The 15,157-nt window shown below is 39.8% G+C and overlaps 1 protein-coding gene across 2 annotated transcripts; it reads right to left on the bottom strand.

The window, feature by feature from the left end:
• Positions 1 to 4,361: 4,361 nt before the first annotated feature.
• LOC112262908 (ubiquitin-conjugating enzyme E2 D4) lies at positions 4,362 to 12,279 on the bottom strand. 2 transcript variants are annotated; one of them, XM_024438748.2, is made up of 7 exons: positions 12,025 to 12,279; positions 8,402 to 8,465; positions 8,149 to 8,180; positions 7,971 to 8,048; positions 7,767 to 7,872; positions 6,824 to 6,917; positions 4,362 to 5,775 (listed from the first exon to the last, which is right to left on the bottom strand). In XM_024438748.2, the coding sequence occupies exons 1-7, from the start codon at positions 12,046 to 12,048 to the stop codon at positions 5,730 to 5,732; spliced, it is 444 nt and encodes a 147-aa protein (XP_024294516.1). In that variant the 5' UTR covers positions 12,049 to 12,279; the 3' UTR covers positions 4,362 to 5,729. The 2 variants fall into 2 exon arrangements, with proteins under 2 accessions (XP_024294516.1, XP_024294517.1); XM_024438749.2 differs by lacking the exons at positions 8,149 to 8,180; positions 12,025 to 12,279 and having other exon boundaries at positions 8,402 to 8,459.
• Between the last annotated feature and the right edge of the window lie 2,878 nt (positions 12,280 to 15,157).

Below are 15,157 nucleotides of genomic sequence, written 5' to 3'. Positions count from 1 at the left end.
TACTTTGGTGCAAAAAGTGCAAATCAATCCCAGAACAACAGCAAAGGATCTTGTGAAGATGCTGGAGGAAACAGGTACAAAAGTATCCATATCCACAGTAAAACAAGTCCTATATCGTCATAACCTGAAAGGCTGCTCAGCAAGGAAGAAGCCACTGCTCCAAAACCGCCATTAAAAAAAGCCAGACAATGGTTTGCAACTGCACATGGGGACAAAAAAATGTCCTCTGGTCTGATGACACAAAAATAGAACTGTTTGACCATAATGACCATCGTTTTGTTTGGAGAAAAAAGGGGGAGGCTTGCAAGCCAGAAAACACCATCCCAACCGTAAAGCACGGGGGTGGCAGCATCATGTTGTGGTGGTGTGTTGTTGGAGGAGGGACTGGTGCACTTCACAAAATAGATGGAATCATGAGAAATGAAAATTGTGGATATATTGAAGCAACATCTCAAGACATCAGTCAGGAAGTTAAAGCTTGGTCACAAATGGGTCTTCAAATGGACAATGACCCCAAGCATACTTCCAAGGTTGTAGCAAAATGGCTTGGACAACAAAGTCAAGGTATTGGAGTGGTCATCACAAAGCCCTGACCTCAATCCTATAGAACATTATTTTGTTGGCAGAACTGAAAAAGTATGTGCGAGTAAGGAGGCCTACAAACCTGACTCAGTTACACCAGCTCTGTCAGGAGGAATGGGCCAAAATTCACCCAACATATTGTGGGAAGCTTGTGGAAGACTACCTGAAACATTTGACCCAAGTTAAACAATTTAAAGGCAATGCAACCAAATACTAATTGTGTGGATGTAAACTTCTGACCCACTGGGAACATGATGAACAAGCTGAAATAAATCACTTTACAATTATTCTGACATTTCACATTCTTAAAATAAAGTGGTGATCCTAACTGACCTAAAAAAGGGAATTTTTACTAGGATTAAATATCAGGAATTGTGAAAAACTGAGTTTAAATGTATTTTGCTAAGGTGTATGTGAACTTCTGACTTCAACTGTGCATACATACACTACCATTCAAAAGTTTGGGGTACTTAGAAATGTCCTTGTTTTTGAAAGAAAGCACATTTGTTGTCCATTAAAATAACACAATTTGTCAGAAATACAGTGTAGACTGTTGTAAATGACTATTGTAGCTGGAAACTGCTGATTTAATGGAATATCTACATAGGTGTACATAGGCCCATTATCAGCAACCATCACTCCTGTGTTCCAATGACACGTTGTGTTAGCTAATCCAAGTTGATCATTTTAGAAAGGCTAATTGATCATTAGAAAACCCTTTTGCAATTATGTTAGCACAGCTGAAAACTGTTGTTCAGATTAAAGAAGCAATAAAAATTGCCTTCTTTAGACTAGTTGAGTATCTGGAGCGTCAGCATTTGTGGGTTCGATTACAGGCTTAAAATGTCCAGATACAAAGACCTTTCTTCTGAAACTCGTCAGTCTATTCTTGTTCTGAGAAATTAAGGCTATTTCATGTGAGAAATTGCCAAGAATCTGAAGATCTCGTACAACGCTATGTACTACTCCCTTCACAGAACAGCGCAAACTGTCTAACCAGTATAGAAAGAGTGGGAGACCCCGGTGCACAACTGAGCAAGAGGACAAGTACATTAGAGTGTCAAGTTAGAGAAACGGATGCCTCACAAGTCCTCAACTGGCAGCTTCATTAAATAGTACCCACAGAACACCAGTCTCAACGTTAACAGTGAAGATGTAACTCCGGGATGCTGGGCTTCCAGGCAGAGTTGTTAAGAAGGGATCCCCGAGCTGACAAGGTAAAAATCTGCAGAACCATTATTGAAAATAATAACTTGTTCTTAACTGACCTGCCTATTTTATTATTTTCAATAATGGTTCTGCAGATTTTTACCTTGTCAGCTCGGGGATTCGATCTTGCAACCTTTCAATTACTAGACCAACGCTCTAACTACTAGGCTACCTGCCGCCCCAATTATGTGACTAGGCTACCTGTATTTGACATTGTGTTGTTACTTCGCTGAACACGAGATGGTTGAATTTTATTTTTGGCAATGAAACGAGTCTACTAAAGGTGAGAGAAAAAAAACTCACCCAAATGTATAGCCCTGTTCAAAAAATATAAATGGACTGTTTGAAAATGTTTTATTTTTTTAAATAAAAAATATTTTTTAATGTGAATCACATTTTTGTTTGGGAATACCTAGTGTAGATGAAGGGGAGGAGAAAGTTAAAGGATTTATTTTCCTCTGAACAGGGTATTGTTGTATACCAGAGCCACCCGTTTGTATCAAGAACTCCAACGCTGCTGGGTTTTTCAGTCAACAGTTTGGTCTTTGATTTGATTAAATATTTTTATAGTCAAGAAAAGAGTTAAGGTGTTGGAAAGTCTTAATCACATACAGATACCACATTTGAGATGCATTTATTTTAAAAGGCTGGTCCTGAATTTCAAGTTAGCAAGTCTGTACATTTAAAAAATAAAAATGGTAGATGTATTTAAATTTACATGGCAAGTATCTACTGATCAAATGAAATAAATGTCCCTTTGAGGAAAACAAGCCCTGATAGCAATTTACATTATCTATACACAAAATGGTAAAGGCTAAGATTTTAATTAAAGGTGTCAGGCAAATTAATTGTAAAGAAATCCCTGATATCTGGCAAATGTCTGAAAAGGTTCTCTATTTTGCAAAGCTGCCTATCATGAACTCCATTGAGATCATTCTAGTCTGTATCTCTTTGGATCAAACCAAGACGTTATTCTGAAAGGAACATTTGATGGATCGATGCTGATTGCACTCAAATGACAACTGGAAGACAGATTACAAATGAATAAATAACCAAACAAATATAAAGAGCCAAGTTTTGTCCAGTGGCATTACTGACTGCCTGTCTTTTTAAGAATTGGTTTTACTGCCAGATGATTCTGATGTATTCAGTCAATATTCTATCCATTGCAGCTAAATTGTAGAACAATTTTGAAAAGGCATTTTTTGCCAAAATCATAGCCTTATGACCTATTCTAAATGAGAACGTATGCATTGAGCTCCATAGTAAGTAATGAGTATTCATAATGAGAACGTATGCATTGAGCTCCATAGTAAGTAAAAACCAGTCTATAGTCTAGAACATGTTTTTCCAGTCCAGTCAACATAACTGATCCTTCATTAAATCTATGGAAAGACAGTCACTGCGACAATATCAAGCATTTTACAAGTTTGGCTTCTCGCCACCTGACAAACATTTCAGAAGAAATAGTAGTTGATCTAGTTTGGTATTAAGGTTTTGTAGTGGATTGTTGACAGGGAGGCCAGCCACTGGTCATGATTAGTACCTAGCTTCCAGATAGTCACCCCTAGTTGTGAACTGTGGTTGTGCTGAGCCTGATGGCAGGGATCATGGACCAGGGTTGAGCTGGCCCACCATTGTGCAGGAAGCCACTCAACAGTGTGGCGGGCCAATGGCTCATCACAAACTTGCAGTACGGCCTGTTTGTTAGGCCAATGTAAAGGCATGACAATGGATGTCATTTAAATACTATGAGGGTGGTTGATTAAGCAAAGGGATTCAGGTTGTGGCTAAATGAAGATTGGATGCAAATTGGGATGGTCACAGCTCTATGTCCATATATGGAGTTTTGGTAATGGCCTCATTCCAATGTATGTCTGGGCCCATACGGTGTTCCTGCTTCAGGGGGTGCATTGCAATATTAATGTTGGTGCCGATGTGTGGCATTCCTGTTCAGGGCCACATTTCAATATGAGCTCTGTTCCCATATATGGAGTTCCTGCTCGAAGTCTACATTCCAATACAGAAGACAATGCCCATATATGGAAGTTCCTGAAGTGTCTTCTGAATCTTAAAACTCTCCTCTTGAAATCGATTTATTAACACGTCAACGGCCAAATGTCTTATACTCCCTCCCCCCAATACTTTTTATTCCCTTTCCACGGCAAGACAGTTATACTTTATTTTTAACCAATCTATGGCGCAACACAGATGCAGTCTAAATAATCCAGCACCTGCACAGGATTATGTTGAATTTGATATTACTAATGGCAGATTAATCACTAATAGCATAACTACAATCAAGATTGCAGAATACTAGGTTACTAATGCATTGCACATGTACACTGTTGCAGACCCCCTGGAAAAATAAAGCATAAGTAAGGTTCCAATGATGAGAACAAAATCTCAAGACATCTGCTAAAACAAATATGCAGCTGCCAAGATCCAGGTTAGAGCTCATGTTACAGTTTGTTACAATGTAAGATGTAAAAGGCACAGGAAACGTGTGAAACACCTTGTGAAACTTCACAATAAACCATGATGACAAATACATCTGAATTTAGTCAAACTAAAAACAAAACTAAATGTTTATTCATAAATCTGCAACAGTTTTTCATTAAAGGAAGTCTTTAAGCAACCATCTAATGGAGAATTAAAAAAAAAAAAAAAGTTTATTTTTTAAATACTCTAGTTTTAACCAATGGCATATCCAAAACATTAGCATGTGCAGTCTCTCCAAGCATTAACAAAACATTCACATCAGTGTTGTACAGTAAAACAATTTGATAAATTGAGAAGGGGAAAGGTAATGAATGACCCATGTCAGACATCCAAAAACACAACTTCTGGATTAAAGCAGTAACTCACTGTGCAAAACAGGTCTGATCATTTCTCACACCACAGGTCACTACAGTGCCATTTCAGACAGGTGAGTTGGATATATACCTGAGCTACTGTATTTAGAAAGTGGCATTGTATGGCTGGGAGGAGTTAATCTCAGAGATTAGCTTTACCAGGGTTTAAGTGTCTACAGTTGGATGTTATGTGACAAGATGCTAGCCCTGGATGGATCTAGGACAAGAAAAGGGGACATAGATGACAAGTGATAAAAGTAGTGGCAGGTTCAGAACTTTTTCCCTGGTCGCTTTCCCATGAGCTCAGATACCAGTCCAGCTCACCTTGATTGCACCTCTCTCCAGGCTCTTCAAAGACCACCTGTCACTGCATTCGGGACATTTCCAAATGCATTGAGTGAAAACAAAATTGGCTCAGGGGGAAGCAAAATTACTTATCTTACATTATGTCTGGGTTTGAGACCAACCCGAGACTGTATTTCAAGACTTTGTGGGCAATAGAACCACGCTGCTGGATATAGCCATGCACCATTGTGCTGAGCACTCCACCTCAATTTCACAGCTAACATCTGAGAAGAGGTTATTACAATAATACAGCAAGGCCACTGAATACATGAACAAGACATCCAGAGGGACAAAGAAAGTACCTTTGAAAGGAGGGAGAACCAAGCCGCTAACTAGTCCCCTCCAAATTCAAACCCAATGTTTCAGTATTCAGTAGAACACAATCATTATGATAACAACAACAGTGATCATAATAAGAGTATGAATAGTAACACTGATAATAGTCACAATAGAAGTAGTAATAGTTAAAGTCTGGGTGTGGTGGTTTGGAACATGAGGTTCCAGTATTCCATAAGGGAGTGCTTTCAGGAGTTCCTCAGCAGATCCATACAAGTCATGAAGAACAGCACATGGCGGCAGCAGCTCAGCACTTAGCAGCCAGGTTGCACTGTCCCTTATTTTATCGCTTCCTTCTCCAACCCGAGTGTCTAGTTATGTTTCCCCTCTTGTTCCTTTGCCTTGGGTTAATATTAAACATGTTTATTTTCTTCTTTTAGTGTTTTAATTTAACAGCCATTTTCACATTGCATACTTCTGTGTCCATTCTCTTGCTAGTCTGTTGTACCTGTAAAACAAAATGGAAGGTTTGCACAATACCAGAAAAAACTAGCACACCTGTATTCTTGAATATTCCACAAATAATTTAATGCATCATTAACCAGGTTTCCATACAACCTTTTTTGGAAAGTACAGATAAAAATAAAAAAAACTTAAACTCAAGACAGGCCTGATGGAACAACCCCCAAAAATAACACACGAGACAAGGAGAGATCTTACTGTCTGTAAAATTAATTATGCGAGAAGACGATGGTAATACCTTTATGTACAAATATTGATATAATAACCATCATCTTGAAGTAAACTTGGAGTCACAATATGTGTGGTCCTCCCACTACAACTCAGAAAAGCATGCAGTTTATGGCGCTACAGATTAAATAAATTATAATGAACTTCACAGGGTGGTGAAAGTGCACGGTAATGAGTGATGATGCTCCTTTCCAAAAATATAGAGGGTCTTATTCTGGTGACATGATGATCAATGCTTGGCTGCTGTTTGACAAAAGAAATAATAATAATCTTGCTCTTTTGTCCATAATCTCACCATGAAGGCTTTCTGCGAATTGTTGGCTAGAGCGCACGTGCCAAGACCAGCGTGGGCACACTCGCAATGTAACGCAACATTTTCTGACAAAAACATCAGTAGAGTTGAAAATGCAATGGAAACCCATTTAACTTGTTAAATTTTTGAAACTTGTTTATTCAGTACATTATTCAGGTAATTTAACCACAAAAGTTAATTTTATCTATCCACAACAGGTCAATTTGATGGAAACATCATTGGTGGGAAAATTCACATATTGTTTTTATGCAGATTTTAAAATATTCATATGATAATCTGTCACAAGTTGGATGGAAACCTATCTACTAATACCAATGTTATGGTGAAAAGACCTTCACCAGGGTTGACTGAAACATTGGGAAGAAATTCATGTCTATTGACCAAAACTTTGGAATTAAAGATATTTAATTGTTTGTGGACTAGGCCCTATTCAAGAATACCAGTATGCTGGAGTTTCAAAGCAAGGGAATCAAATACTGTATGGCACACTCACTTTTCCCTGTCAGCTTTGTAGGTGTGTGCAATCTCTGGTACAAGCGGGTCATCTGGGTTCGGGTCGCAAAGCAGAGAGCAGATTGACAAGAGAACTAATAAGGAATGGAAAATAAAAACAATCAACTTCGGATAGCTGCATCTAAACCCCCTCCAGCTGCAGACATACACGACAACAGTCAACAACAAAAAATATCCAATATGTTTTATTATCCAAAAAGTAAACCAATTAACCATGCATGTTCTTTAAGGGGAATGATAAGCCTTTAATACACCTACCAACAGCTCACATCCATATTGCTATGACAACCATTACTGTTGACCACCTCTATCTGAGAGCCATAAAGTGGCACATAATGATTGCCCTTTTCAAGTCAAAAATGATACATTTATTATTCTGACAACTATTTGAAGTAGAAAATAAAACAATGGATTGCTGCATTTGATCCCTAATTGTCTTGTACATTATATCCAGGAGAGACATTGACTAGGTCAAACAATTGTTTCTTTAAAATGTTAGGCCAAATCTTAAAAATATAAAATTACTGCTTTTTAACAAACCACCTAAATTTGTATGCTTAGTTTTAAAATAAGACAGAGGGATAATATTCTGGCTGTCATATGAAAACCAATGGTCCTCTGCATTATATTTAAATGTATTGTCCATTAATAATACGACTATATAGTTACACTGCATGTAATGACAGGAAATATTAAAATCAAATTTTATTTGTCACATACACATGGTTAGCAGATGTTAATGCGAGTGTAGCGAAATGCTTGTACTTCTAGTTCCGACAATGCAGTAATAACCAACGAGTAATCTAACCTAACAATTCCACAACTACTACCTTATACACAAGTGTAAAGGGATAAAAAATATGTACATAAAGATACATTCCAACCCCATGTCAGATCTTATACCAATATTCACAGTGGCTTACCTTTTGATACAGTGAGTGCAGGCGACCATTGCGATCTCAATATATCCAGACAAATACTTCCATTGCTGTTGATATTAGGGTGGTAGATCTTTGTCGTGAACGCAACCTGCAATTTAATTAAGTATTTTATAAACCAGCACTTACTTCTAGCACTATGAATTGTGTTTCCTAATGTCAACTGATCTTATCTGATTTTTTACTCACCTTTGGTGGTTTGAAGGGGTAATCTGTAGGGAAGTGAATAGTCAAGAAGAACACTCCTCCCTGATAAGGACTGTCATTCTAAAATAAAAACATGTTTAGAAAGAGGATAAGAATACCCTTAAAGTTTATTGATGCTAAGCTATGTGCTAATAAGAGAAAGGGAAGTTAAATCACATACCGGACCCATTATTGTTGCCTGCCAGTGAAACACTAAATAAAATTACAAAATGGGTTACAATTAATACCGAAAAATGCAATGTCACAGCCTCGCCCATCACGTTGCTGCCCATCAAAAGTATGTATTGTGTATCTGTGCAAATCACAATACTGAATGTCTGACAGACTGGAACTAACTGTTCTAAAAAAACATTCCGACATGGCAAATACGACATTAATATAAAGCATTTATTCCCTAGCTCCTCCCTACTTACAATCATCTCCAACTGGTCCCGCTGAGCACTGTGCAGGTGGATCCCTCTGCAGATCTGTCAGTTCCTAAAGAGATATTAGAATAATAATAAATAAAAAGCAGTGTCTAAAATTCACCTTTGTATCCACTACTAAATGTGGCCAGGAAGTAGAAAATTCAGTCATGGATATCAAAACAAAGTTTATTTGTCACGTGCGCCGAATACAACAGGTGTAGGTAGACCTTAGTGAAATGCTTTCTTACAGGCTCTAACCAAGTGCAAAAAAAGGTATTAGGTGAACAATGGGTAAGTGAAGAAATAAAAACAGTTAAAAAAAGAAAAACAGTAGCGAGGCTACATACAGACACCGCTTAGTCAGGCTGATTGAGGTAGCATGTACATGTGGTTAAAGTGACTATGCATATATGATGAACAGAGAGTAGCAGTAGCGTAAAAGAGGGTATAACTGTCATTGCTATACATTTTATGAACAGATTGCATAGGTAGTCACATCTGGGTCATATTCACTAGTGCACACCGTTGCTTTGCAACAAATTCAAATTTCTTATTGCACAAGTTCAGGTAGTCCCTCCCAGTTCCAGTCTCTTTGTAGTGAATATAACCCTGATTCAGACACTGAGCAACAATGTGACAAAACTGACATTCAGATAGGGAAAAATAAATAGGCTAGCCCTACATCAGTTTGATGATGGTTGTCTGGTTGAGGACGGAGTTGGGGTGAAGGGTGTCACTGCCAAATTAACAACCAAAGCCTCTCCTCAACTTTGACATTTAGGCTTACATGATCAGTTTTACTCAGACTGGTCTCATAGACTAGACGTAATATAGTAAATGTAATTCCGGGACACTAATTAGTATAATACAGCACATTCGGAAAGTATTCATACCCCTTGACTTTTTCCACATTTTGGTACGTTTACAGCCTCATTCTAAAAATGTATGTGTGTCCACCCCTCCCATCAATCTACACACAATAGCCCACAACGACAAAGCAAAAACAGGTTTTTAGAATTGTGAAAAGAAATACAACTGAAATATCACATTTACAGTATTCAGACAGCACATTTGGCAGCGATTAAAGCATTGAGAATGACGCTACAAGCACGGCACACCTGTATTTGGAGAGTTTCTCCCACTCTTCTCTGCAGATCCTCTCTAGTTCTGTCAGGTTGGATGGGGAGCGTTGCGGCACAACTATTTTCTGGTCTCTCCAGAGATGTTCGATCGGGTTCAAGCCTGGGCTCTAGCTGGGCCACTCAAGGACATTCAGTGACTTGACCCGAAGCCACTCCTGCATTGTCTTGGCTGAGTGCTTAGGGTAGTTGTCTTGTTAGAAGGTGAACCTTCACCCCAGTCTGAGGTCCTGAGCACTCTGGAGCAGGTTCTCTGTACTCTCTGTTCATCTTTGCCTTGATCCTGACTAGTCTACCAATCCCTTCCGATGAAAAACATCCCCACGTCATGATGCTGCCACCACGATGTTTCACCCCAATGATGGTGCCAGGTTTCCTCTAGACGTGACGCTTGGCATTCAGGATAAAGTTTTCAATCTTGGTTTCGTCAGACCAGAGAATCTAGTTTCTCATGGTCTGAGAGTCTTTAGGTGCCTTTAGGCAATCTTCAAGTGGGCTTTCATGTGCCTTTTACTGAGGACTGGCTTCGGTCTGGCCACTAACATAAAGGCCTGATTTGTGGAGTGCTGCAGAGACGGTTGTCCTTCTGGAAGGTCCTCCCATCTCCACAGAGGAAGTCTGACAGAGCGCCAGAGTGACCATCGGGTTCTTGGTGACCTCCCCGACCTAGGCCCTTCTCCCCAATTGCTCAGTTTGGCTGGGCGGCCAGCTCTAGGAAGAGTCTTTGTGGTTCCAAACCTCTTCCATTTAAGAATGAAGGAGGCAACTGTGCAGACATTTTTTGGTACCCTCCCCCAGATCTGTCCCTCGACACAATCCTGTCTCTGAGCTCTACGGACAATTCCTTCGACCTCATGGCTTGGTTTTTGCAGTGACATGCACTGTCAACTGTGGGACCTTATATATAGACAGATGTGCCTTTTAAAATCATGTCAAATCAATTGAATACCACAGGTGGACTCCAATCAAGTTGTAGAAACATCTCAAGGCTGATCAATAGAAACAGGATGCACTTAAACTCAATTTCGAGCTTCATGGCGAAGGGTCTGAATACTTATGTAAATAAGGTATTTCTGTTCTATATGGTCGCTTTGTCATTATGGGGTATTGTGTCTAGATTGCTGAGGATCTTTTTTAAAAGATGCAAATTTTAGAATAAGGCTGTAATGTAACAAAATGTGGAACAGTCAAGGGGTCTGAATACTTTCCGAAGGCACTGTATGTTACGTTTGATATGGCTACATAAGACAGAAGGTGGTTGGTTGGGGTGGATGGGTGAGCATATAACGGCAGCATCTAGCAACCGAAAGGTGTTCAAATCTCATCACGGAAAACATTAGCATTATAACTAATTAGCAACTAAACTTTTGGCTACTTTGCAACTACTTAACATGTTATGTAATCTTTCCCCTTTAACCTAACCCCTAGCTAACACTAGCCACAACAAATTTGAATTCTTAAAATTACATACATTTTGCAAATTTGTACAAAATGGATGGACATCCAAAAATGAATACATTCAATACAAACGGTAACATATACTAACTGGAGAGTCTCGGGCTTCATTTCACATCTATCCCCGAGTCCAGGTTGGTTTCACTACACAGGCCCTGACTTAAATTGTACCATACTGTGAAGTTGTTACACCATGCCAAGTATCCCTACTCAACTTTTAATACATTGACAATACAGACAAAATACAAACAGACCACTGTAGTTTCAACTGTTCACCAAAATGACATATTTGAACTGTTATGGTCCACTAGCCGTGTACCATGAGGTAATATAGTATGACATCACTTATTGTTGTACATAAAGTAGTACACTTTCTCAATATTCTAGTTAGCTAACATTTTATGAAAACGCTGTCCATTCTGTTATAAATACACTTGCTTGCCACAGCGCCCCATTTGCTATTCCATATATGGCAACATTGGGGTTAAGCATTTGGCAACAAGCAAACAGCTGTCATATGTCACGCGTGCGCATTACCTTCCAGCACACTCATTCATTCAAGATGGCAAAAGATAGGTACCATTAGCAAGCTAACGTTAGCTTCAAAATTGTACTTTCTCACCCGGGTCGCCAGACACAAATACATGACTAACTTGCTTATTTATTTTACACTCACAAGGTGGTCATATTACTTGCACCCCAACCAAATGCCGTTAGGTAGGTACAGGCCCGTTACATTAGTTAGCTGCTAACGTTAAGTGAGGACAGCTAACTAGCAAGCAAAAAAATAATGTCCTGTGCTAACAGCTTAGCATAGGCAGCATGAAATGCGTCAATTGCAAAAGGCCACCATTGGTTTCTCGTCTTTGTCTGTCTATCTGCCAAGTATTTTCAAGGGGAGCACAAACAAGTGCTTGTTACATGAAATGTGGCAAACGATTTTGGAGAACCATACTTATTGTAAACATAGCTAACATTTTAGCGGACTAGTTGCAACGCAGGATGGCAGGAATAAATAAGCAAACAAAAACTCACCTTTTGAATTCTTTTCAACGCCATTGCTAGTTTAATTAGATATGGGTCTCTAATACACTTGGCACAGATACCTTGGGTTAAATTACGATGTTTTTCAAACCAGTCACGTTGTGTGTATATAAATAATGTAACAATCGTGGTGTTTTCGAATAAAACTGCAGTTTCCACGGTAGAAGGTTGCGGTTTTGTTAGGTTTCTCACCCCCCTCTCTCCTTCCACTCACTGGCAGCATCTGCTGCTGGAGAGCATTTCCAGAATATCGCGAGACAAGGAATTAATTGGGCAGCTGACAATTTTTTTGTTATTTTGATTGAAATTAATTTAGGCCTAAGTACCTTATCTCCTGACAATGAAGGCAGTTACACATGAACATCGATTAATTGATTGCAATACCTTTGTTAGAAAGAACATTTATATCCTTTTGATAATTTTGTAATTATTGATTCGTAATTTATTTTGGTCAGTCGTGGTGCAGATTATTATTGTGCATAATTAGCTGGATAAGAAGAACCAAACATTAATTTAATTGTTTTCGAAGTTGTTATCCTGTTTGGACCACTCTATGCCAAAGACATTCAACATCAAGCCTATTCCAACAAGACTCTGACTCTAAAATGTGGATGAGGTGGGTACAACATTTTCAAATTAATTTTAATGGAGGGCTCAAACAAAATAACCATACTAAGCATACATTTACAGGGGAAATCATTTAGTAAGCAGGCGCACACACAACAACTTAATAAACCACACCTCTGTCCACAAGATGTCCCTGTTTACTTAAGGGATAATCAGGGCCAGCTGATTTAAGGGCCTTTTTTATTTTTTTATTTCACCTTTATTTAACCAGGTAGGCTAGTTGAGAACAAGTTCTCATTTACAACTGCGACCTGGCCAAGATAAAGCAAAGCAGTGCGACACAAACAACAACACAGAGTTACACATGGAATAAACAAACATACAGTCAATAATACAATAGAAAATGTCTATATACAGTGTGTGCAAATGAGGTAGGATGAGGGAGGTAAGGCAATAAATAGGCCATAGGCCAATATAGAAATTAAACACTGGAGTGGTAGAATGTGCAGAAAATGAGTGTGCCAGTAGAGATACTGGGGTGCAATGGAGCAAAATAAATAACAGTATGGCGATGAGGTAGTTGGATGGGCTATTGACAGATGGACTATGTACAGGTGCAGTGATCTGTGAGCTGCTCTGACAGCTGATGCTTAAAGCTAGTGAGGGAGATATGAGTCTCCAGCTTCAGTGATTTTTGCAGTTCGTTCCAGTCATTGGCAGCAGAGAACTGGAAGGAGAGACGGCCGAAGGAGGAATTGGCTTTGGGGGTGACCAGTGAAATATACCTGCTGGAGCGCGTGCTACGGTGGGTGCTGCTATGGTGGCCAGTGAGCTGAGATAAGGCGGTGCTTTACCTAGCGAAGACTTATAGATGACCTTGGGCCAGTGTGTTTGGCGACGAATATGAAGCGAGGGCCAGCCAACGAGCGCATACAGGTCGCAGTGGTGGGTAGTATATGGGGCTTTGGTGACAAAACGGATGGCACTGTGATAGACTGCATCCAATTTTCTGAGTAGAGTGTTGGAGGCTATTTTGTAAATGACATTGCCGAAGTCAAGGATCGGTAGGATAGTCAGTTTTACGAGGGTATTATTTGGCAGCATGAGTGAAGGATGCTTTGTTGCGAAATAGGAAGCCGATTCTAGATTTAATTTTGGATTGGAGATGCTTAATGTGAGTCTGGAAGGAGAGTTTACAGTCTAACCAGACACCTAGGTATTTGTAGTTGTCCACATATTCTAAGTCAGAACCGTCCAGAGCAGTGAAGCTGGACGGGCGGGCAGGTGTGGGCAGTGATCGGTTGAAGAGCGTGCATTTAGTTTTACTTACATTTAAGAGCAGTTGAAGGCGATGGAACGAGAGCTGTGTGGCATTGAAGCTCATCTGGTAGTTAGTTAACACAGTGTCCAAAGAAGGGCCAGAAGTATACAGAATGGTATCGTCTGAGTAGAGGTGGATCAGAGAATCACCAACAGCAAGAGCGACATCATTGATGTATGCAGAGAAAAGAGTCGGCCCGAGAATTGAACCCTGTGTCAGAGGTCCAGACAACAGGCCTTCCGATTTGACACACTGAACTCTATCTGAAAAGTAGTTGGTGAACCAGGCGAGGCAGTCATTTGAGAAACCAAGGCTGTTGAGTCTGCCAATAAGAAAGTGGTGATTGACAGAGTCGAAAAACCTTGGCCAGGTCTATGAATACGGCTGCACAGTATTGTCTCTTATCGATGGCAGTTATGATATCGTTTAGGACCTTGAGCGTGGCTGAGGTGCACCCATGACCAGCTCGGAAACCAGATTGTATAGCGGAGAAGGTACGGTGGGAATCGAAATGGTCTGTGATCTGTTTGTTAACTTGGCTTTTGAAGACCTTAGAAAGGCAAGGTAGGATAGATATAGGTCTGTAGCAGTTTGGGTCTAGAGTCTCTCCCCCTTTGAAGAGGGGGGTTGCAACAATTGTGGCAGATAATTTTCGAAAGAGAAAATTTTTCGAAAGAGAGGGTCCAGATTGTCTAGCCCGGCTGATTTGTAGGCGTCCAGATTTTGCAGCTCATTCAGAATATCAGCAATCTGGATTTGGGGGAAGGAGAAATGGGGGAGGCTTTGGCAAGTTGCTGTGGGGGGTACAGGGCTGTTCACCGGGGTAGCCAGGTGGAAAGCAAGGCCAGCCGTAGAAAAATGCTTATTGAAATTCTCAATTATCGTGGATTTATCGGTGGTGACAGTGTTTCCTAGCCTCAGTGCAGGGCAGCTGGGAGGAGGTGCTCTTATTCTCCAAGGACTTTACAGTGTCCCAGAACTTTTTGGAGTTTGTGCTACTGGATGCAAATTTCTGTTTGAAAAAGCTAGCTTTTGCTTTCCTAACTGCCTGTGTATATTGGTTCTTAACTTCCCTGAAAAGTTGCATATCGCTTAACATGTTGTTTTTATATTTTTGTTCAGTGTATTATGTTCGGTATTCGGTATTATACAAAACAGCAGTTATGTAAGTTGTTAGGGTTTTGATGAAATGTGCAAATCATTTAGCCAATAGGCTACACTACATAGTCACGCACA

This window comes from Oncorhynchus tshawytscha, linkage group LG12 (assembly GCF_018296145.1).
Source record: "Oncorhynchus tshawytscha isolate Ot180627B linkage group LG12, Otsh_v2.0, whole genome shotgun sequence".
Classification (NCBI taxonomy): domain Eukaryota; kingdom Metazoa; phylum Chordata; class Actinopteri; order Salmoniformes; family Salmonidae; genus Oncorhynchus; species Oncorhynchus tshawytscha.
Note: the sequence above shows the minus strand (reverse complement) of the source record. Positions and strands in the feature narration are given on the sequence as shown.

Bases quoted from the DNA above. Each gene is read 5' to 3' on its own strand.
- LOC112262908 (XM_024438748.2), bottom strand. From the start codon at position 12,048: ATGGCGTTGAAAAGAATTCAAAAG. The intron at 8,466-12,024 runs GTGAGTTTTTGT...ATATCTCTTTAG, and splicing joins CGTTGAAAAGAATTCAAAAG to GAACTGACAGATCTGCAGAG. The intron at 8,049-8,148 runs GTATGTGATTTA...TTTTTATTTTAG, and splicing joins AGGCAACAATAATGGGTCCG to AATGACAGTCCTTATCAGGG.